Below are 24,174 nucleotides of genomic sequence, written 5' to 3'. Positions count from 1 at the left end.
GGTATATTTGGTTTTTCACCTTTGACCAACTTGTATTTTTGGCCAAAATTATACTTTGGTGGATTTTTGAAAAAACTTATTGATATGGTGGTAGTTTGAGCAATTTCTCTATTTTCTTATACATAGTGCATACATATACAGACACACACAAATACAATATAATATTTTCTTTCCGTTTATATTATTCAAATGTATTAATATGTACATATAGACAAACACACCACACACTGTCTACTTATACACTAATTTAAATAGTTTTTGTTTTTTAAATAGACTAATTTACATATGCGATTCCATTTATTGAATAAACATCACTGTGAATACAAAATCTCACTCCTATAGCAAAGTTCAGATCTCTTTCCCTCATATGGTGTCTTCTTTGTCTTCAATCACATAACTTAAGCATCGGAATCCTCTCGACTCCGCGAGACTGGTCGGAGTCAAATCTGCCGAGGCCGTGCTGGTTCCAGCGGTGCTCAACGGCATCCACATCGTCGAACCATGACGCCGGTGTAGATGACGCGGCGGACGGAGGCAGGGCAGGACGCGGCGACGGACAAAAGAGGAAATCATGGAGGACCGAGAGCACGTCGGCGACGGATCCGCGGATGTACGTGGCGTCCAACGTCATTGTGATGTGGATCGTCGCCGTCGAGTTCTCCGTTCCCGAGCTGCGGTGCCAATTCCAGGAGGAGATCTGTCGAACAAATGTTGGTTAAATTTTTTTTTTGCGAAGGGGATTCGCCATTAAAGCTTGTTTGGAGCTTTTTTTTTTTAGCCAGAGACCAGCTCCGAAGTTTATAAATTAAAATTGGTCTGGAGGTAAAATAGTCTATCCAAAAGGGGCTCTGGTTCTTCTTCGTGGTTGAGATTCGTACGCTCATCTTCGCTTCTGTTGTACCATGTCTGCTTCTACGCAGAGATGAAGGAGAGAGAGATAGAGAGAGAGAGAGAGAGAGAGAGAGGAGAGGAGATATTATTTGATTATTTTTTTTTCATTTCTTTTAAAAGATATAGCGCATTTTGATAAATTTCTATATCATGTGATAAAAGGACGCATATTTAACTGAGTGATTGATTTTATAATTAACAGAAGGACTATAATGATACGAAACATGATATTGAAGAGTAAATATCGAGTTTTTATATTATAAGGGGCAAATTGTTACAAATGCTATAATTCAGGGGGAAAATATGTCATTTATTCTAATAGTTAATTGCACAAAGTTCCCATGAACTCATGCACTAACAATCTACCCCCGTAATTTTGTTTTTTTTGTTTTTTTTTTTTTTTTGGGCTTGGATCCCCCATTTGTTTCAAATCATACAAATGTACCTTGTTAGTCCTTCGTGTTGTCAAGTTTAGTCATTCTCTCTAATTTTTTTTCTAATATTAGCAAAATTCGAATTGCATAATACATCTTTCAGTCGAGAAACAAAATTCCCCCAAAACTCTAGAAGTCATCAAAATGAGAAAATCATCATGGACGATGGAATTCGTTAAAGAAGAATAAAACTCCAGTTCGAAATCATTGGTGAAAAAGAAATCTAAGTCGCCAATAAAAAAGTAATTACAGTCCTCGAAGTCTAAGTTGAATAAGAAAACACGAAATCGCCAAAGAAGAAGAAGAAAATCAAACTATACATAGATGGTGGTGGTCTCAAATTTAGGATTTTGCCTATTCCGTTTAGGGTTTTGCTCCTGCTTATTTTGTTAGTAATAGTCCCATATTTATGAATTTGTTTGATTTTTGCTTTTTTTTTTAAATGGTTTGGGACTACCATTTTTTGTTGTTGATCGCATTTCATTATTTAATTTGGTTAACTTTTTTTTTCTTTCCGGAGATCCATCCTCTAATATATTTACTCTTAAAATTCATCACGAGGTTCCATGTATGTAATCGATGCATGTATGATCTACATTGGGGAGGAAATTTCATACGTAAACCACTGTGACCAAAGAGGATGTCCATAGTTGAGTTACGCGATATTTTGAATGACGATCTAGGCTATGATGTTGGATTAGTATACTACATACCTGAAGTAGGAACTGCAAAAAAAGGTATATATTGATTCTAATGGTTGTCTGATTAGATGCATTGGTGAAATTATGGAGACGATAAGTATAGTAGAATTTTCCTACGGTCACCTATATGACCCACTCCTTTTCATTGAGCCCTCTCTTGAGACTAGTGCAAACGTCCCAACTTTTTAGCCTCCATTCGAGAAACTTGCAAAATTCCCGACGAACTTGTTCCTAAATCACACAACTTGATTAGTCTATATTTAAGCAACCAACAGAAAGTTACATAGTGATAATTGTGATTTATTCACACTTATCAATGCTTTTCAAAAGTGAATCTAGATTTGTTCTAGAAGTTTTTGATGTTATTTTTGTAGTTTTTTTAGTGAAATTACAAGTTTTCAGATCAAGGAGAGCAGTTTGAGCTTCATAGAACAAAATGAGACATTCGAGAGCTAAATGGGGACGTTTTGGACTTCGCGAAAAGTTGTTTTAAGAGCTTGGCGTATCGCGCCCAAAGAGAAAAAGAGTTAAGAGTCTTACACGTTGGTTGCGAGACTCCGGACGCGATGCGCGTCTCCAGAATTTCTCCCTGGCGCGGAGCGCATGTCGTGTGGCGCTCCGCGCCTTCGAAAAAAATTGCCCTGACATGCGTGCCTGTTGTGTGGCGCGTCGCATCTCGCTGTCCCGAGAGTTTTCAATGGGCGTGTCGTGCCAGTTCATGGCGCAACGCGCAACTCGCATATTCAGCCTCATTTTTTCTGCATTTTACATATTTTTCACCATTGGATCCTATACTTGGTTTTACGTTCATTTTGGGTTCAGCCTTGTTTTAAGACTAGATTTTGGAGAGTTTAGGGAAAAACACTTTGAGCTAAGGAAGGCTCGGAGAGAGAACAAGAAGCCATTAAAGGAGATTGAAGCTTTTGGAGAGAAGAAGAGAAGAAATGAGAATAGCTTGTAACACTCTCTTCAATCAAATTCCTCATCTATATCAATCCCATAGTTTTATCTTCCTATCACTTACTCTCTTTATTGGTTGCTCTTGAACTCTGATGAGCACAAGCATAAACACAAATAGACATTCATTCAATAAACAACAATCAAATCCAAATCAGCAAATTCAAGTCTCAATCAAGTTCAACTAAAGTGATCTCAAATCAATTAATTGAGATTCAAACAAGAAAAATGAGTGCCTTGAAATCCGTGGATGACACCATTGGCTTCCTCAAAGATTTCACCTTAATGATTTCTTGAAATTCACCCACCTGTCCCTATTTTGGGAGACCTCATCTCAGGTTAACTTTAATATCTTTTTTGCTAATCTTTCAGAGGTAAATATGTGCAACATTTTACTTTTATTTTAGGCTAATATCAGAGTCTTGACTGCCTTATAAATTCATGAACAAACCCTTACTTTGGTTAGAAAACTTTTAAGAAAAAGAAAAAAAAGAAAAGAAAACATTAGTTGAGAATAAATAGAGCATTGCGTGCTTTCCACGCACAAATATAATTACCAAAGTACAGTGCATTATTAGATAACAAGAAATGAATTCCGCATATAGAATCAAAGTTATTAAGCTAATCAAATAAGTAATAGGTAAATTGGTCTTGGTCGTTGGAAAGATCGTGTGACCTACCAACCCACTATAAGATGATCTTTAATGGTTGATTTTTAAAGATTTACTAGTAAATTTTATAAACTTGAAATAAATAGCTTCAACATTGTTTCACTTTTTAACTATTTGCTTTTATAGAACAAATTGGCTCTGAAAAAATTAGTAGGTCTAATAGAAATTTGTTGGATTGTTATTAAATGATGTTGATATGTGAAACATATTTAAGTAAGGATAAATTTCATATTTGCCTCTGAATTATAGTATCCGTAACAACTTCTATCCTATATATTTTTTTTCTTACAACCGTTCCTTTCAAACTTTTTTGTTTGTTTCAAAACAAGTCCTCCATCAAATATTGAACATAATTTATGGGTAAAATCGTATTTTCATATGTTTTTTTTTATCATTATTAATATTAAAAATAACTATTTAAATCATATGTTTCATTTTCTTAATCATTTTTAATATTAAAAATAAATATCTAATCTAATTTACTCTCTCTTTATTTTTTTAAACACAAGAAGACGAACATTATAATTTTTTAAGGATAATTAACTAAAGAATGAAAAAAATAGTCATTAATTCAAAGTGTTAGGGGCGTGGGCGTTTGATTTATATATATATATATATATATATATATATATATATATATATATATATATATATATACAATTTTATTTTTCTTTGTATGTTCAAGAGAGAGAGAGGATGTTTTAAATTTTTATTAATCAATATATATATATATATATATATATCTATATATATATTAATAATAGTATTTCGATAATAAAAGGGTATTAATAACATATATTAAGGGTATATTATTAATCATTTATATGCTGATACGTGTCTAACTCTGTTAAAAAAAAATAGACAGAACGAGTAAAGTTAAACATTTGTAAAATTCGAGGGGAACGGTTGTAAAAAAAAATGTAGGATAAAGGTTGTTACTTATGCTAGCTCAAGGGGTAAAAATGAAATTTACTCTTTAAGTAAAGAAGGGTATTGACTTATCATAAAGTGAGGTTCTTGCTTAAATATATGTAGCTTGAAAATTCTATGTGGCAAGTGAAAACGAGGTGGTATTGACTTCACCATTAAAATTGTTTTAAAGCACTAATTACCATAAAGTTGCTCTAAGGCACTAATTATGTAAGAAGGCTCATCAATAATTTTTTTTTTTGAATAAAACGGTTTTTCCATTAAAATTGGGTAAAAAACCCATCAATACAGGAGAATAACACCTTAGCACATGGATTACCAAGACCTAAGTCGAGGTGAATCTAACACTAACTTCCGGTAAAAGAACGATATGTGCTAACTTCCGACAACGGGAAGAATTACAAGCACCAATAGAGCACACACGAGGCTCGTTAAAAAACCCAAAGAATGGCGATGGAAAAACCCAACCAAACTTGGTCCGATAACCACAACTAGGGTGGCTCTTCAACCTGCATAGATAGAAACCTAACAGGAAATCCACTACGGGAGATGAAACTACGGCTAATCCGAGTCCAAAACAAACCAAAACAAAACAAGCATAATAAAAATAATTAAAAAGATCCATACTCCAATCACCTAAACTGGAAACCACTAAACCAACCACAAAAACCCAGATCTACTACCACCTCAGATCTAACCAACCCCAGATCTGCGACCCTTCGTAGTCGCACAACGATCGGAAAGCAGAGCCCGACGGCGCACACCGATGGCAGTCGCACTACGGTCTGAGAGCGGTAGCTCGGACACGGACGGCGGACGACGGTCGCACCGTAGGAGTCCGACACGGACGGCGGTTGCACCGTAGGAGTCCGGAGCCACCTTCACGCCGGAGCTCTCCAACAACTCACGCCGCAGAGATCTTCCGCCAAGCACGTCGAAGGACACGCTAGTGTCGGTAAAGAAACTCTGCGGGGGTGGACGCAGAGGCCCGAGCGGGCAAGAGACCAACGGAACGAGGAGGAGGAGAACCACGTAGCAGATCTGGTGGAGGCGTACGAGCACGGCGGCGCAGGCAGGGCAGAACAGCGGAGGTCCAGGACAACGCCAAAACGGAGAAAAGAAGGGTCGCCGGAATCGCTGAGGCGAGACGCCCTCCCCCCCGGGACGGAGCCGAGTCGCTGGGTAGCCCAGAGACGCGTCCGGACCCAGAGGGGCGGCGGCGAATTTTTTTTTTAGGGTATCTGTAGAGAACCGATTTGGGGGTTTTACCAGGAGAGTTTTGCCCACGGCTGTTGAACTTTATAGAAGGCTCATCAATATTAACATAGAGAATTTCAAAATCGTCTTTAATTAGTTTTATTAAACGCTCCTAAATTATTGAGGTTTTCTTTTCCTTTCCAAATCATGTCGGAATTGCACTACATATGAGTGGTTTTTTTTTTTTTATACTAATAATCCTAAAGACCAAATTAAAAGAATATATATTTAGAAAAAGCCAACCTCCATAAAGAAAAAATATATAAAAAACGAAAAGTTGGCAGTAAGAGACCCGATGATATTAAATTACTAATGCATATTTTATATCCGTAGCCCTAATAAGGGATATTAAGATCTAATGCATAGACAAAGAAATAACAGTAGTAATGCCATATTGTACGGAGTCAACGAATTTGATAACAATTTATATACGAATGAAACTTTCCACGAACTTGGCTTCCCTGCAATCAATATTTTTGTAATTATTATTTGCACACGCATTGCCATCAGCTTTGTTAGAGTGCAAGAATCAATTGAATTGTTTAATAATGCTTGACCGACAGCTTTGTCCTCCTTGCTCAGCCTAAAAAATTCTAATTTATTTTTCTTCATCTTAGGATTCTACGGTAGTGTAAGATTTGTCTTCTCCAAGTATTTTCCCTTTAAAACAAAATATGTTTACTATTACATGATTACAATTTTACGACGGATCACAACTAAATTATATATTTTATGACAGATCGAAACTTATTTTTATTTTTATATCTATTCTGTAAAATCCCTTTATTATTGTTACCAACTTACCATTTATTTTGCGGCTTATCTATCGCTACGGGGTACTTTTTTTCCCAAAAAATTTAGGTAAACCTTTACGGTCCAAATAAGACCTTTAGTTATTTCCATAGAATATGCGTCACAAAACAGGTAAACAATGATTTAATATTGGGGCGGAGTTAATATTTAGCCATTTTCAAACTTGAAATTGCAATCTAGTTACATTTTAGATATTTTTTTATTAGCCATCCCAATTTATTACTTGTCGTTTAAAGATTCTATTACCCTTTTAAGTATTACTGCCCAATGATATATGAGAAAATAAATAAATAAAAATGAAATAAATGACAATAACTAAGGTCACAATTAACCAGACAATACTTAAGCATACACACAACTGGTGACAACATTTAAAAAATTAAAAACAAACGTCAAACCCATTCTTCCCCAAAAAAAATTGCAGATAATAAATGGTAATATAATGATGATAAAAAAAATCAATCTCTGAAAACTATAAAAAAAATTATCTAAAAAGATGCATGATAATAAATGGTAATGATAATAGACGGTATCTATATTCTATATGCACTCAAAATGTATTAGATAATAAATGGTATTGTATAATAAATGGTAATATAATGTTGTTAACTCATTTAATGATAATAAATGGTAAAAACATTTCCAGATTCAAAACTGGCAAGAGAAGAAGTGAAAAAAAAAAAAAACAGCGACTACCATGCAGAGAGAGAGAAGGAATTCGAATGTAAAAACATTCTAGTCAACACAAAAAAAAAAAAAAAAACGCAAATAATAATTCAAATTAATGACGAATTGAAAGGAAAAATATGGTGTCACATAATAACAATAATAATTTTTTTTTTTATAATTAAGTGAACAAAATCAATTATTTAATGTAATTCAGCGTCCCAATAAAATGCTAATTGCTGCACCAAATAGAACGCTAAAATAAAAATTCAAATTCATGAAGAATTGGAAGAAAAAAATCGTTTAAAATAATATAACAATAATAGGATTTTACAATTAAGGGAACAAAATCAATTATTTAAGGAAAAATGGTATGAAATAACCAATTCAAACTATGACTTTTGTAAAATAGCCATACTTTCATTAGGTATAGCAAAATAGCCAATTGAGAATACTACGACTTTTAATCCTGTCTCGATTAATTTTAATCCAGTCTTCATAAAACTTACATTCTGTCTTTATAGTTCGTTGAGATTAAATTTAATCCAGCTTAGATTAATCTTACTTTGGCTAGTTTGCATATAGTTGACAAATTATGGCTATTTTACAAAAGCTTAAGTTTTATTTGGCTATATAGCCGCTTGACCCATTATTTAATGTATTTTAGCGTCACAATAAATGCAGCACCAAAATAATTTTTGAAATAAAAAAATCGTCAAATATAGAAAGGATAAAAAAGAGATTTCAACAAACTTTAATTGTTGAGAGGTCAGCCAATGGCTAGTTATATAAAAAAAAAACGTAGGCTACAATGAAATATTCAAGTTTCATTATGCTTAGTTATTTACAATTCTAATATTTGAGAGAGACTACTTCTAAGTTCTAACATTATTATTGTTTTTGTTTTATTTTTATTTTGATGGTCAAAGTAATAGAATCGTCTTTTTTTCAGGGGGCATCTAAATAAAACTGATTATTACACTCATAATGATCATGCTCATTATAAAAACGCACACAAATCTCCCTTACTCCAAAGTCGTACAGAAACAAGTCATTTTTTTTTTTAAATGTGTATGCCGTTTTGTTAATAATAGAACAAAACAAAAACAGAAACAAGTTTGTGTCCCAAGATTTTTGGACAAGTTGGAGATTTTGGTGGGAATTCGCTGGCCAATCAAATAAAATGCAAATTAGCTTAACTAAACTTTCTTGAGTTGTCTGATCTCTCATATTTGTGCCTACCAAGTACCAACCCACCTACCACACTGCTTCTTGTTTTTTTTTTTTTTTTTTTTTTTTTTTTAAATTATTTTTATAATTAGCTTTAAGAAGAAGTAGAACAATGCCTTTTTTTTTCTTCTTTTTTTTTTCGTAATATCATCATTATAGATCATGGATATTGATGTACTTTACACATGCCAGCTGGGTTAATTGAGTTTAATAAATAAAAATAAAGCATCGATATATGTGTTATTTTTAGCTACCACACTTCTTCTTCTTCTTTTTTTTTTTTTTTTTTTTTTTTTTTTTTTTTTTTTTTTTTAAGTCTAGGTTATTATTGTATTAGTTGGATTTCAATTAGTACATCTGAAAACAATAATTTTATTCTCGAGTTTTTATTTATGGCTACATGAGTTGACTATATTTCAACCGCTTTAAAAAAAAAAAAACTCTGAATCTTAAGATATTGTGGTCGATTTTCGCAAGTCAATGCTCTTAACTCAATTCGCTGTGATTAAATAAAAAAAAACTATGTTTATGATTAATTATTTATATTAAGTAATGTAAATTGTTTGGTTTTTACTTTTTTTTTTTGTGTGCTTAGCAAAACAGTAGTTTTCTTGGATATATATATATGTGTTATTTTGTAAATTTTTTACACATTTTGTTTATAATTTTTTAAAAAAAAACATGCCACGAAGTGCTGCAACGGCAACGCGTACGGCCTACAATTAAAAGCGGGAAAAAGTCAAGCCACGATGTCCACACGTTTAGCAGTTTAGCTTAGTTGATAACTATTTTTACTACTATTTGATTATTATATACACTGGTAGGGGTAAAGTCGTAAATGAGCACTCATTCTCAAAGAATGACACCTATTTTCGACGGTTGCGAAAATAAATCTACAAAGGAAAAACTAAAACTTATTCTCAGTCTCAGATTCGAAGAGTCGTGATAAAGAAAAAAGGCAAAGCAAAACAAAAGTGGAAACCGGAATTTTCGAACCCCAAAGACCAGTCTCACTCATTGAAACCCACTACTCAAGTTCTTCTTCCGAGTCTGTTGACCAGTCTTTTCATTACGAATTGAACCTTCATTTTCTTGCTTTGTTCGCAAGCCACGCTCTTCTCTGTCTCTATCGCTGTGGGTACGCAAACTTCTCTTCTTCCTCGAGTTCCCATTTCTCTTTCAAATTTAAAAAAAAAAATTGTGTGTGTGTGTATGTTGGATTTTCATGTCAGTACTACTCTGAGTTCTCTCTCTACGGTTTGTATGAATACATTTTGTTTGTTGTGGTGGAACGAGTGTAAGTGTGTATGTAATTTCTAGGCTTGAAGTGGTTGACGACTTTAATTTCAGAGTACGACTGGAAGGAGAGAAATAGATGGGTTTTTCATGTGTTTTAATTAATGCATTAACTGGAATCAAGAAGAAATTGAAATTGCTTTTTTTTCGCTTCTGTGGTCTTCTGGATAGCAACAAACTGACTCGTTGTCATGTATGTCACGAGATCTTATAAGTAGTTTTCGAAGAATTTCTGGCCAGAGAAGAGAAGAGATGAATTTCAAACTTGTGCCTTCTGTCGGTTTGTGTAAAAAAAAACCCATAATATCATGACGTCACACCTACCCTTTAACCTTCTGTAGGGACTTTTGATATGAGCTTGAAACAATCTTGAACAACTCGAAAAGAAAACCCACCAATGGAGGAGAAGCCATTAGCGGCGTGGTCATGGTCGGTCGAGCAATGCCTGAAAGAGCTCGACGTGAAGATGGACAAAGGTCTGAGCAGCTACGAGGCCGAGAAGCGCCGCGAGAAACACGGCTGGAACGAGCTCACCAAAGAGAAGAAAAAGCCTCTGTGGCGATCGGTGTTGGAACAGTTCGACGACACGCTCGTGAAGATCCTCCTCGTCGCTGCCTTCATCTCCTTCGTCCTGGCCTCGATGCACGGGCCCGAATCCCCCGATTCGGGCCTCGAGGCCTATGTCGAGCCGGCGGTGATCGTGCTGATTCTGGTCCTGAACGCGGTGGTCGGGGTTTGGCAGGAGAGCAACGCCGAGAGGGCTCTCGAGGCTCTCAAAGAGATGCAGAGCGAGTCGGGGAAGGTGTGGAGGGACGGGTATTTGGTGCCTGATTTGCCCGCCCGAGAGCTCGTCCCGGGAGACATCGTCGAGCTTCGGGTCGGGGACAAAGTCCCGGCGGACATGAGGGTCGCGGCGCTCAAGACCTCGACGCTGAGGGTCGAGCAGAGCTCGCTCACCGGGGAGGCCAACCCTGTCCTCAAAGGGACCGAGCCCGTGTTCTCCGAGGACAATTGCGAATTGCAGGTAAATTTTTTTAACCTTGGCTGCCTTTTATTTTTTTTTTGCAGTTAATTGTCTTTGCAAATATATATACTTTTCTTTGAAGTTTGAAGGAATCTCTGAGTTTTTTTTTTTGTTAATTAGTGTCCGGCTTTGTTTTTTTAACACTGTCTCGAAATGGGACAATTACAATGAGATTATGGGAAATTGCAGCGACGAGAGAATCAGGCAAATAAAACAACAAATCTAGGGACAAAGACACGATTGATTAAAGGAATGAACAAAAAATGTGTGTCAGATTTGAATTAGTCTCTTTTTTTTTCGGCATGGAAATTAGAGGAAAGAAATGATTAGTTTGAGCCGAGAATATTGTTGGGTTATTTCTTGCTTTATAAATTTATTTATATTCTCGGGAGCTATTTTTGTATCCACGTTCACACAGGCTCACATATTCCAGGGTTAAACTTTAACCGGGTTGATTAAATTTAAGCGGCTAATACACCTGTATTGAATTGCAGGCGAAGGAGAACATGGTGTTCGCGGGGACCACGGTGGTGAACGGGAGCTGCGTGTGCATCGTAGTCGCGACGGGGATGAGCACAGAGATCGGAAAGATACAGAGGCAGATACACGAGGCCTCTCTGGAGGAGAGCGACACGCCGCTAAAGAAGAAGCTCGACGAGTTCGGTAGCAGACTCACGACCGCCATCGGTGTCGTGTGCCTCGTCGTGTGGGCCATCAACTACAAGAACTTCCTCTCGTGGGACCTCTCCGACGACGGAGGATATCGACCCACGAACGTCCGATTCTCCTTCGAGCGATGCACTTACTATTTCAAGATCGCCGTGGCCTTGGCCGTGGCAGCCATCCCCGAGGGCCTCCCGGCCGTGATCACCACTTGCCTCGCCCTCGGAACCAAGAAGATGGCGAGGAAGAACGCCATCGTCAGGAAGCTCCCGAGCGTCGAGACGCTGGGTTGCACCACCGTGATCTGCTCTGACAAGACCGGGACGTTGACCACGAACCAGATGTCTGTGTCGGAGTTCTTCACGTTGGGCGGGAAGACAAGCGCTTCTCGGGTGATCCGTGTTGAAGGCACGACGTACGACCCGAAGGACGGTGGGATCGTCGATTGGAGTTGCTACGGGATGGATCCGAACTTGCAGGCGATCGGGGAGATATGCGCTGTCTGTAACGATGCCGGGATTCATTTCGACGGGAATCTTTTCCGGGCCACGGGTTTGCCCACCGAGGCTGCTCTCAAGGTCTTGGTCGAGAAGATGGGAGTCCCGGACGGGAAGGCCAGGAGCAAGATCCGGGACGCTCAGCTTGCTTCGAGCTACTTGATTGATCGCAGCACCGTGAATCTAGGTGAGCTCTTTTTTTTTTGTGTGTGTGTGTGTGTGTGTGTGTGTGTGCATGTTTTGAATCATTCTGTCCCGAGTTTAGGCTGTTGCGAATGGTGGACTAGAAGGTCGAAAAGAGTCGCCACTTTGGAGTTTGATCGCGTTCGGAAGTCCATGAGCGTCATCGTGCGCGAAAAGACTGGGAGTAACAAACTTCTTGTCAAAGTATTAGCCATTCTCTAATCTTGTTACAGTCCCTTGTCACACAAGTAAAACATACATGGATTTTCACTGATTTATTCGTCCTCTTTTTCTTCTTGATCATCATCGTCAGGGTGCAGTTGAGAGTTTACTGGAACGGAGTTCGTACGTTCAACTTGCGGACGGGTCTCTCACTCCGATAGACGAACCTTGTAAGCAAATGCTGCTCGAGAGACTGCTGGAGATGAGCTCGAAGGGACTTCGCTGCTTGGGTTTGGCATACAAGGATGAGCTTGGAGCGCTGTCGAGCTATCACTCCGAGACACATCCCGCTCATAAACTGCTTCTCGATCCAGCAAATTACTCCTCTATCGAAAGCGACCTTACTTTCGTCGGGATTGTTGGTTTAAGAGTGAGTTAAATATACACTTCTTATCATGAGTATTCAATCACAATTTCCCTAAATTTTTTTTTTCTTTACAGGACCCTCCTCGCGAGGAAGTTCACGGGGCGATCGAGGATTGTAAGGAGGCGGGAATTAAGGTAATGGTCATAACCGGGGACAATAAATCCACGGCCGAGGCCATTTGTCGGGAGATCAGCTTGTTCTCGAAAGACGAGGATCTGCGCGGGAAAAGTTACACGGGCAAAGAGTTTGCGGCTCTGTCTCCGTCCAAGCAGATTGAAATACTGTCGAGCCCCGGAGGAAAGGTCTTCTCTCGAGCCGAGCCCCGGCACAAGCAAGACATCGTCAGAACTCTTAAGGAGATGGGAGAGATCGTTGCCATGACAGGTGACGGGGTTAACGACGCTCCCGCGCTTAAACTAGCAGACATAGGGATTGCCATGGGCATTACTGGAACTGAGGTAACTTCTTTTATTTGCAAAATAGCCAAGTGGTGGTAGATTGCTAATATATAGGGGTAATTTTTTTATTTTTTATATATTGAACAAGCAGTATGCCTAGAATATGGATGAAGAAATATATAGAGACATGTCCAGAAATTTATAAGTATAAAAAAAATGCATTTAAAATTTTTATGAAATATTTTTATCTTTTTGATTAAAAAAAAAATCGGTACGAATAAACACTGCTTGTGTTTAGAGTCCAATCTCTTATTTTTTCTTAAAAAAAAGTTTTTCAAAAAAAAAAAAAAACAAAGATGTCATTTTTCTACTTTATATAAAGTGTCAAAAAAACAGTAGACAACGTAACTTGATTTTTTTATTTTCTTTTTCGAAAAAGTTAAAATTTTGGCTAATTTGTTATTCAATTAGTTTTAAAAGGCTTTTTATTTTACACATCTAACAAAGAGGCCTTAAATACTTCAGGTTGCGAAAGAGGCTTCGGACATGGTTTTGGCGGACGATAATTTCAGCACCATCGTGTCAGCTGTGGCGGAGGGGCGGTCGATTTACAGCAACATGAAGGCGTTCATCAGATACATGATATCCTCGAACGTCGGAGAAGTGATATCGATATTCCTGACGGCCACGCTGGGAATACCCGAGTGCATGATTCCCGTGCAGCTTCTGTGGGTGAACCTCGTCACCGACGGCCCTCCCGCGACCGCTCTCGGCTTCAACCCGCCCGACCCCGACATCATGCGAAAACCCCCCAGGAAGAGCGACGACCCTCTCATCGACTCTTGGGTTCTCTTCCGTTACTTGGTATGTCACATCATCGACTTCTAACCGCATTTACTCATTGGACTTTCATGAACATACCCTTGATTTTTAGTCATTCTCATAAAAATACCAGTCTTTTTAAACTCTACACCTGAACAACTAAAAACATATTTACTAGAATTTTTTAGACTATCATCCAAACAAAATCTTGTTCTAAATTCTAAAATTGTTTTTAACTATTATTAAGTGTTCTTAGGATTAATATATAAATTAAAAGTTTCTTTTATAAAAGAAAATAAGTTATTGATTTGGAAGTTTTAATTTAAATTAAAAAAATGTAATATATTTTTTAAAATGAGCTGAAATGCTACACAATCAATAGAAGATAGACCAAGTATTCGTTAATAATTGTAAATAACCATCAGACTTCAATGACATAAATGGAATGCTAAAAACGTCCAAACAATGTCAGATCACCATGACGACTATTTACTTAAAATTTTAAAAAGTTTGACTATCTATCAAATCTCCAAATTTTGGTGGCTTATTTACTCAATTAATTGTAAAATAAAATAAAATAAATATACCAAAACTGATGATAAATCTCGGTTTGGTCGGCAGGTGATCGGTTCGTACGTTGGGATTGCGACCGTGGGCGTGTTTGTGTTGTGGTACACGCAACCGTCGTTCCTCGGAATCAACCTCGTGAGCGACGGTCACACGCTCGTGTCGCTGTCTCAGCTCCGAAACTGGGGAGAGTGCTCTTCGTGGCCAAACTTCACGGCCGCTCCGTTCGAGGTCTCGGGCGGTCGCACGCTCTCCTTCACCAACGACCCATGCGACTACTTCTCGGCGGGGAAAGTGAAGGCCATGACTCTGTCCCTCTCGGTCCTCGTCGCCATCGAGATGTTCAATTCCCTGAACGCCCTCTCCGAGGACACGAGCCTCGTCACGATGCCGCCGTGGACCAACCCGTGGCTCCTGCTCGCAATGTCGCTCTCCTTTGCGCTCCACTGCCTCATTCTCTACGTGCCATTCCTCGCTCGTGTGTTTGGGGTCGTGCCGCTGAGTGCGAACGAGTGGCTTCTGGTTCTGATGGTCTCTGCGCCGGTGATACTCATCGACGAGGCGCTCAAGTTTGTCGGAAGGAGCCGGAGAAGAAGGCCGCCCAAGAAGGAGAAGACGGCTTGAGAGATTATCATTGTATTTGCTTCTTCTTTATTCATTTATTTTTCATCTAGATATATGCTTACCTAGGAAATTATTACTATTTTTTTTTTTTTTTTTGGTGTTTTGCATAACTTCCATTTTTATAATTGAATTGATACGGAAAGGGGCAGCGGATTAGCACACATCTTAGGGTACTAATTTCCTACGTGAAATATCCTAGCTCATATCATTATAGAAATACAAAAATCGAATCTGATAAAAGTAAAATGAAACTCAAATCTTGTATGTTTACAATTCGAATTCGGCGCAAAATTGAATGGGCCATTGTTTGAGCTTTTTATGTGTATTATAGATCTCCAATATTCCCTAATATTGTTTCACAAAAGAATTTACACCCATAGCTTGGCATAGACATGAGTGCACATGCAAACATTTACATTAATTTACCTGGTAACTTTAAAACTTGCCGTTCAAAACTCTTCTTGATGATCAAATAGCCAAAGAGCACATCACTATCAGGAAGGCCAAGTAATACAGAAAAATTTAACTCCGAATATACACCACGAGATATATTAAGACACAAGAAACCTAGTACAGATAGACACTACGTTGTCTATAATTTAGACTTAACCTTGATCTACAATAACGGAAAAGAATTCAACTCTCGCTATTTCCAAAAATTAAAAACATAGCGGTACCCGATTTCACGCCCCGAAGAAGGAAGACTGGTCGTCGAGCACGTTGAGCTGCGCGAGAATGGTGGCGGCCATGGACTTGACGCGGCCGTTCCCACTCTGAGTCAAGTCCACCAGAGACATCTGCGCACACATTCCGTACTTGTGCCTGAGCTCGATGAGCCGGAACATCCTCTGCAGAGCCTGCAGGGCCTTCTCCTGGAGCAGCGGCGAGGAGGCCGACCCCAGAAGCTTTATGATTGGCTGGACCGCATTGGCACCGTCCAAGACCTTGCTTCCACATTGCAGAAGCTCTCCCTCGATCAAGCTCGACAGAGCGTCCATGGCCGCCGAGCTCGCACCCTCGTCGGCTTCCCCGAGGACCCTGACCAGCGGCTCCACAGCGTCAGCCTCTACGAGGCAGAACGAGGACCCCACCGAGCACACCCCCGAGTGGACCGGGCAGCGCGGCTCGGCCGCGGCGCCCGAGAAGCACACGAAGAGCCCGCCTCGCTTCGGGACGGGCCGGCTCAGGTCCCGCGACCGAGACGAGAGCCGCGCCAGAGCCGCGGCCGAGCGCTGCTTCGTCGGAGCGGTCCCGGTCTCGAGGAGCCGGACGAGGGCGGGGACGGTGTCACCGTCGAGCTCCGACGGGGAGACGGCGCCGGCGAGGCGGCGGATCGCTCCGGCGGCGTTCTCCGTCAGACGGCGGCGGCGTCCGGCGAGCAAGGCGGAGGCGGCCGGGAGAGCGCCGGCGCTGATGAGCCACGCCGTGATCTGTTGCGACGTCTCGGGGAGGTTGGAGATTATGCCGAGCGCCGAGACCTTCTCTTCGTCGCTGGAGGATGACTTGGCGATCTCGACCACGGTCTCGACGAACTTTTGAGAGACGTGCTCCGCCACGATGGCTTCGTCGGGCTCGGAACCTTCCGTCAAGCAGCAGAAGAGCTTCACGGAGTTGGCTCGCACGCTCGGGTTCTTGCTCTCGCATAGTTGGATCAACACTGGGAATCCTGAGTACTGAATAAACGCAGCTCCGGATCAGCCCGCGAAAGGTTTTTCCATGTAACATTTTCGGATACTTTTAATGAGCTTTTGAAATTGTCGGGAGTCGTGGTACATGAATGAAGTAATATGCTTATCTACTCTTTAGTTCTTGTATGATGATATCGATCAATACCTCACCATACTCATCAGTAACACTAAACCAAGTTATTTCTCATACTGCCACTAGTTCTCTTGGACAAAAAAAAAAAAAAAAGACTACCATGCAAACCAATGATCTAAGAGCTAGTTATGTGCTTATCAGATATTAAAAAGGTCTTCTGGAAATATAACAGTACTAATAACTAACAAGAACTGAAGAAAATGAAGGCAAATCTTTTACCTCGATTAACTTAGCCTTGAGCGTCGAACTTGACTGACTCAGAATGTGAAAGGTCTGAAGAACGCTTTGCTGTACATCGGGCCCTCTCAAGCTAACCAAATCGAAAAGCTTCCTGATATCGTCGTCGGACTCCAAGAACGCAACGGGCGTGTGCCTGGAATCCCGAGACGCTGCCGAGGCCGCCGCCGCCAGGTTCATAACAGTGGTCGCGACAATCTCGTTGAGGCTCAAGTCCTCGATATTTCCGTGGAAAAGAATGTCGAGCAAGGGCCGCGCCGCGCCGCCTCTGATCATCCGGAGACCGTTGTTGAGCACGGTAGAGAGGTTTCGAAGAGCCGAAAGAGCCGCTCTTCTGGCCTCCAAGTCGCCCGTTGAGACCAGGTCGAGAAGCGGCCCCAGAGCGCCTCCCTCGACCACCGCTTCTTTGTTGCGGTCCGTCAATTCCATCCCCGCCAAAATCGCCACCGCATTTACATTTTCCGAGCCTGCGACGGAGTCACAAAAGTTTCCCTTTTGTTATTTAATGCTGAACTAATATTTAGTCATTTAGTATATGTCGTCGAGTACCCTGATGTTTCATCTCAAAACCAATTGACAATTAGAGCAATGAATCAGTGATGTGATTGACTTAATTGGGTCTCTTAAGATGGTGGCTCTTTTGGAGCACTCATTTTGGGCCGGATCCGATTATTTACGGACTGGTGCTCGTTCGAACTTTGTGGGCTCTGATACCATGTTGAGTATCACGAGGTTCCATCTCAAGACCAATCGACAATGCTAGGAGTAACTCGTGGCTTTATAAGCATTGTTATGAACTAATGTGTTTAATCTATAACAAGTCAATCAAGAACGCGAACGCGATAACCAAAGAACAGAGGCAAATTGTATTGATCTTGCTATGGTATTGCAAAGACTCACGAGAGGTTCAGAGAGAAACCTCTAAAATATTCTCACACAAGAAACACCCAAAATGCAAGATGAAGATCATGCCCTCTCTCACTCACCCTTTTATTCCCTTGTTGATAACTAACTTTTGCTAACTAACCAATCACCAAATTCCACTTCACACATAGGTCACTCCTTCCCACACTCTAGTAGTACTTGCCAAATATACCCTTGTCCCCCGAAACCTGTACCAATGAGGCAAGGCCATTTCAGGCCTGTCCACTTCTTTAAACCCGAGGCCCGCCTTTGATAACTTTCCGGTAATGCTAACTTTTCAGTTTCCTTCATACTTTTCGAGGTGAGATACTTAACGTCTAAAAGTACCACACCCTCTTTGTCAAGTTATTTCTCATAGTATGGCATACGAGTTTTTTAGTCTAACAACATCAGATCCTAAACAAAAAAAAAACTATCTCCCGTCGCCGCCAAATGCTCTGAATCGCTCTAATCAAGAGTTAAACAAACAAAATAAAGAAGATAAAAGACAGTTAGAGAGAGAACCTGAAGAGAGACGCTCAAGCAAGTGTTTGAAATAGTTGGCCTTTGCCATGAGGACGACATTGTCCTCGCTGTGCGAGAGGTTGGCCAGCAACGCCTGAGCATCGGCCGTGGCTCGATCGTCATCGTCGTTGCTGTTCGTCATCGTCACCAGAAAGAGGATACAGCCCTGAGCTCCCCCGATACGGTCTCTCGTGCTCTCACACTTCGACACTTCCAACAGCAACGCCACGGCTAGTTTCCGTTCCTCAACTTTACGCCCGAGCGATTTCACGATACTCTCGATCCCATTTTCGATTCTCAACAATCTTTCCTGCGATGTTCCCAACATTAAAATCTAATGAAACCCATGAATAATAAATAAATCTCATGGTATTCACGAAGTACCTTAGCATCATCACTATCCTCTGCCAAGAGACAAAGGACAGCGAGCACGCGCCTCCGAATCTCCGGATTTTTTCCGGCCAGAAGCTGGACGAGAAGCCGAATGTAATCTTCTAGAACCACCCATTCCCGGTGCTGGTCTCTCTGCTCGCAGAGCTCTTGAAGCTCGCCGAGCCGATGAATCACGTCTTCGTCTTCCTCGAACAAGAGCTTCTGCTTCGTGGTCTTGATCGCGATCATGATGTTGCGGTCCCTCCATTCTTCGATCGACTGCCTGAGAGTTTTGTTGGGGCGTAGGACGGCCGGTTCTATCGGGGTCATGGTGAGAGGGCACATGGTCTTCCCGTCTCCGATCCACTCCTGAATCGCGGCCCTCTCGAAGGTCTGGCCCGAGGAAGTCTCGACGGGATCGACCATCACGTCCCTCGTGATTGGGCAGATGAAGGACTGAAGCGGCTCGACCGGCTGGTTCCCCAGAGAGTCCCTCTTCGAGTAGTACCGGCTCTTCTTCTCCGTCGGAGACGACCCCACGTCGGACCTCTCCAACAGAGCGATGATCTGGTCCATCTGGATCGCCTCGGCGAGGTTCTTCATGAGCCGGGCGTTCTCTATCTCGCTCTTGAACTCCTCGATCTCCTTCCTCAGCTCCGACTTCTCGGTGGACGCCCCGACCGCCTCCGCTATCAGGATCATCAGGCCGTTGGCGTAGGACCGGTCCACGTTCCTCTCCTGGATCCCCGACTCGATCTTCTCCATGATCTCCTCCTCCGAGACCGCCGCCCGAAACTCGGCTCTTCCCATGCTCTCGCACAGGCTCCGAGCCTCCTCGGCGATGCCCGACGAGATTCCGAGATCCGCCAGCGGAATCAGGCTAAGCGCGCGGCTGATCTCCCTCGAGCATCGTTCGACTTGGCTCACTATGGCCCGGCACCGGAGAAGGAGATATACTCGGCTTTTCTTGCTGCAATCGGTCATCAATTGCTTCGCCGACTTGACCTCTTTGCCCAGAATCTCCACGGCTTTGCTCAGGCTCTCGGAGCCGTCGAGGTTTCTCTTGCTCAGCTCCTTCAGAACCGGGACCAGCCTTTCCATGTACTCGGTGAGCTGCTTGAAGCTTTGCTTGTTCACGAGGACGTCTTTTGCGGCCACTATGAACTCGAGGATTCCGTCCACGGTCTGAGAGAGAGTCTCCGTGGCCGAGGCAGACGAAGCGCTGGTGGCTAATTCCAGCCCCATCATTTTTTCAGACCCACCAAAAAACAAAGTGCTCTTTTTTCCTTTTTCCCATTCAAGACTTCTCACCGAGCTACAACTGTTCCGAGACAAACTGCCGCCACGCTTTGGCCCAGAAGAACAGCTTTTGAACCCATAATCAAGTTCCAATTTTTTTTTTTTTTTTTTTTTTTTTACTCTTTTCTTGTTTTTCTCTGATGAAAAAGCAATATCAACAAGGGCTTATCTCTCAGGCGTTCATCCAAACTCAGATATAAGCGCAATTGTTTGGTCGCTGAGAAAATGAAGGTAAAGTCTCAGCTGTTTTTATAATTCTGAACGTGGGTCATGGAGTTTCCTAAGAAGAAAAAAAATTAAATTCAACCCAGTCCCTCAATTGAACTCGTGTTCGATTCAAAGAAAAAAGAAAAAAAAAACGTTGCGTTTGATACTAGAACAGACTCAAAAGAGTCGTCCACAGAAAAGTCAACTTCCGTGAAAGACCAATGCATCACCAATTGCCTCAATTAACAAACTTTCCGCGAAAGTACCCAAAAAAGAGACAGCAAAATAAGGAAAATTAAAGCTGTATATGTACCTGGAAGAAGAAAATGCCGGTGCTTTAAACCTGAGACAAAATATCAAGTATATATCTCCATAAATAGCTATATTAATATAAGAGAATAATTAGTGGTAATTAATAGAATGTGATCATGACCTTGAAAGGCTGCGTTGCTAGCTTTATGGACTCGACTTAAAAAAATCGCTCCTATGTCCTATGTTCCAACTCAAGAGTCAATATTGGAACGAAAAAAAAACGGACAGACTTGAATACCTCTTCTAAGTCTAGATTCTCAGCAATCTTGTTTTTTTGGACAGTAGCAATCCTTTCTTCTTTTTTTTTTCTTTTTTTTTTCTTTTTTTTTTTGTTGTTGAATCAAATATATATATATATATATATATATATATATATATATATATATATATAAAAATTCATGTGGCTCAGCCGCTCAGGGGTCAACGGTTCAGCAAAGGCAGAGCTATAGGGGGAAATGGAACGGTAGAAAAAATGTTTTTTTTAACAATTTTTTTTATTTATGACACATGAAGTTGAATATATAGGTAATGTTAATGCCTGAAAATGGATCAACACGAAAACCGGTCCGCGGTTCGGTCTAGGGCCGGACCCTATGACCGCGCGGTGGTCGAACAGAGAAGTTGTCCCAACACCTGTACCTCCGCCGTGCCGGAAAATGATTTCCGACGACTCGTCACCTGAGAAAAGAGAGAAAAGTGAGCTAAATGACCGCGGAGGGGTTCCCTCCGGCGGGCACTCCGACGCTCAACATTAGTTTAGGTGTCGTGCTTCGAGTTCTAGAGAGAGAGGCTCTGATGAGAGAGAAGCAGAGGTTTTGTAAGTGTGAGCCAAACTTACCTCCAAATGAGAAAAATGGAGGTATTTATAGAGAGGTGATGATGGGTTGGGGTAAAACTGTCATCTACTCGGGCTCCCCCTTCAGACTTGTGGTAGAGGTCGAACCTGGCTGGAGGTCGAGCCTGGTTGGAGGTCGAGCCTGGCCTGGAGGTCGAGTGGAGGTCGAGCCTGGCCTGGAGGTCGAGCCTGGCTGGAGATCGAGCCTGGCCTGGAGGTCGAACCTGACGGGAGGTCGAGCCTGGCTGGAGGTCGAGCCTGGCCTGGAGGTCGAACCTGACGGGAGGTCGAGCCTGGCCTGGAGGTCGAGGCTGGCTGGAGGCCGAGGCTGGCCTGGAGGTCGAACCTGACGGGAGGTCGAGCCTGGCCTGTAGGTCGAGCCTGGCCTAGAGGTCGAGCCTGCCTGGAGGTCGAGCCTGCCTGGAGGTCGAGCCTGACCTGGAGGTCGACCTGCCTGGAGGTCGAGCCTGCCTGGAGGTCAACCCTGCCTAGAAGTCGAGCTCGGCCTGGAGGTCGACCCTGCCTGGAAGTCGAGCTCGCCTGGAGGTCGAGCCTGACCTGGAGGTCGACCCTGCCTGGAAGTCGAGCTCGGCCTGGAGGTCGACCCTGCCTAGAAGTCGAGCTCGCCTGGAGGTCGAGCCTGCCTGGAAGTCGAGCTCGCCTGGAGGTCGAGCTCGGCCTGGAGGTCGATCCTGCCTGGAAGTCGAGCTCGCCTGGAGGTCGAGCCTGGGCTGGAGGTCGACCCTGCTTGGAAGTCGAGCTCCGCCTGGAGGTCGACCCTGCCTGGAAGTCGAGATCGCCTGGAGGTCGACCCTGCCTGGAAGTCGAGCTCGCCTGGAGGTCGAGCCTGCCTGGACGCTAAGATGGGAGGTCCCCTCAGGGGTGAGCTCGACTTATCATAATCCCGGATTCTACTCTTTGGGTCGGGGCCGCCATACATCCTTGCTTGAGTTGGGCCTTGATGTTTTCTTGGATGGGAAAAATCCCACATAACATTAACCCCCCAGTTTATTGGAGGACTTAGTCGTTCAAGAAACTTCGTGTCTTCGGGGTGGATCGTCGCCTTTCTGGACGTCATCCCGACCGTCTTTGATTTTCCGGCTTGAGCATGTTGATGGTGAGCGCTCTCCACCTGCCTTCCCTTGTTGTTTCCCCCCTTTTTTTATTATTATTTTTTTTTCTTTTTTCACCCCCTTTATTATTTTTTTTTATCTCAGGTGTTGTGTGAAGCCTTGGAGAGGGAGAGAGGGAGTCTTCTTGCTTCGAAAAAGTCTACCCCCCTCTTTTTTTTTTTGAAAGGTAGGTCTTTTATCTCTTCTCCTTTTTGCCATTTCTTTAATCATTCATTTGCCATCTTCTCCACGTTTTTTATTCTCCATTGATGGACTCTACCAACTCAAATGGTGATGGTGGGGCCCATAATCTCGAAATTGATGATTTTGTGGGGTTCAATGACTTGGGTATGTCATTTTCTCCTCCATACAGTGATTTTATTGACTTTGAAAATGAAGATGATTTCCAAAGTATTATTGTGGCTGCCAAAATAAATCTTCAAAGTGATAAAAAAGATTCCCTTTTTGAAGGTGTTGTGAATTCCCAAGTCTGCAAGCGTGACAATGATGGGAAAAACCCCTCTTTTGGGGGCATTTTGAAATACCCACTTCATAATATTAGGGCCACGTGTCCCACTCCCCTTGCTTCTTCTTCTTTGTTGTCTTCTCCAGCCGCCCCACACGTTTCGCTCTCCCCTGGGTTGCAAAATCAAAAAGCAGATCTGAAGGTTTCGTCCCATTTCTCTTCACTCCTTCTTCCTTCTTCGAGCTCCTCGGCCAAGGAACAGCACGGCCGGACTGCTTCGAGCTCCGCCACTCCCGCGCACGGCGAGGGTCCTTCGCCACCGAGCTCGGAGGCCGTACCCGACCGATCCCATCCTTCTAGCGCCAAAATGGCAATGCCTAAAAATGGATCAACACGAAAACCGGTCCGCGGTTCGGTCTAGGGCCGGACCCTATGACCGCACGGTGGTCGAACGGAGAGGTTGTCCCAACACCTGTACCTCCGCCGTGCCGGAAAAGGATTTCCGACGACTCGTCACCTGAGAAAAGAGAGAAAAGTGAGCTAAAGGACCGCGGAGGGGTTCCCTCCGGCGGGCACTCCGACGCTCAACATTAGTTTAGGTGTCGTGCTTCGAGTTCTAGAGAGAGAGGCTCTGATGAGAGAGAAGCAGAGGTTTTGTAAGTGTGAGCCAAACTTACCTCCAAATGAGAAAAATGGAGGTATTTATAGAGAGGTGATGATGGGTTGGGGTAAAACCGTCATCTACTCGGGCTCCCCCTTCAGACTTGTGGTAGAGGTCGAACCTGGCTGGAGGTCGAGCCTGGATGGAGGTCGAGCCTGGCCTGGAGGTCGAGTCTGGCCTGGAGGTCGAGCCTGCCTGGAGGTCGAGCCTG

At 42.4% G+C, this 24,174-nt stretch overlaps 2 protein-coding genes across 9 annotated transcripts; one reads left to right on the top strand and one right to left on the bottom strand.

The window, feature by feature from the left end:
- Nucleotides 1-9,437: 9,437 nt before the first annotated feature.
- On the top strand, nt 9,438-15,416 carry ECA2 (ER-type Ca2+-ATPase 2). 2 transcript variants are annotated; one of them, XM_089611685.1, is made up of 8 exons: nt 9,438-9,688; nt 10,188-10,870; nt 11,365-12,217; nt 12,296-12,417; nt 12,527-12,805; nt 12,877-13,260; nt 13,726-14,064; nt 14,644-15,416. In XM_089611685.1, the coding sequence occupies exons 2-8, from the start codon at nt 10,244-10,246 to the stop codon at nt 15,211-15,213; spliced, it is 3,174 nt and encodes a 1,057-aa protein (XP_089467811.1). In that variant the 5' UTR covers nt 9,438-9,688; nt 10,188-10,243; the 3' UTR covers nt 15,214-15,416. The 2 variants fall into 2 exon arrangements, with proteins under 2 accessions (XP_089467811.1, XP_089467810.1); XM_089611684.1 differs by lacking the exon at nt 9,438-9,688 and having other exon boundaries at nt 9,775-10,870.
- A 194-nt stretch (nt 15,417-15,610) lies between these two features.
- On the bottom strand, nt 15,611-21,214 carry LOC149400294 (U-box domain-containing protein 24-like). Of its 7 annotated transcripts, none has more exons than XM_089611688.1 (7): nt 21,128-21,214; nt 21,011-21,068; nt 20,891-20,920; nt 19,084-20,650; nt 18,700-19,009; nt 17,254-17,738; nt 15,611-16,886 (listed from the first exon to the last, which is right to left on the bottom strand). In XM_089611688.1, exons 4-7 carry the CDS (start codon nt 20,317-20,319, stop codon nt 15,897-15,899), a joined length of 3,021 nt encoding a protein of 1,006 aa, XP_089467814.1. In that variant the 5' UTR covers nt 20,320-20,650; nt 20,891-20,920; nt 21,011-21,068; nt 21,128-21,214; the 3' UTR covers nt 15,611-15,896. The 7 variants fall into 7 exon arrangements, with proteins under 7 accessions (XP_089467814.1, XP_089467817.1, XP_089467818.1 ...); XM_089611691.1 differs by having other exon boundaries at nt 19,084-20,587; XM_089611692.1 differs by having other exon boundaries at nt 19,084-20,587; nt 21,011-21,061; nt 21,128-21,205.
- Between the last annotated feature and the right edge of the window lie 2,960 nt (nt 21,215-24,174).

Source organism: Urtica dioica, chromosome 4 (assembly GCF_054948205.1).
Source record: "Urtica dioica subsp. dioica isolate 48M chromosome 4, U.dioica_male_clone48M_v1_H2, whole genome shotgun sequence".
Lineage (NCBI taxonomy): Eukaryota > Viridiplantae > Streptophyta > Magnoliopsida > Rosales > Urticaceae > Urtica > Urtica dioica.
Note: the sequence above shows the minus strand (reverse complement) of the source record. Positions and strands in the feature narration are given on the sequence as shown.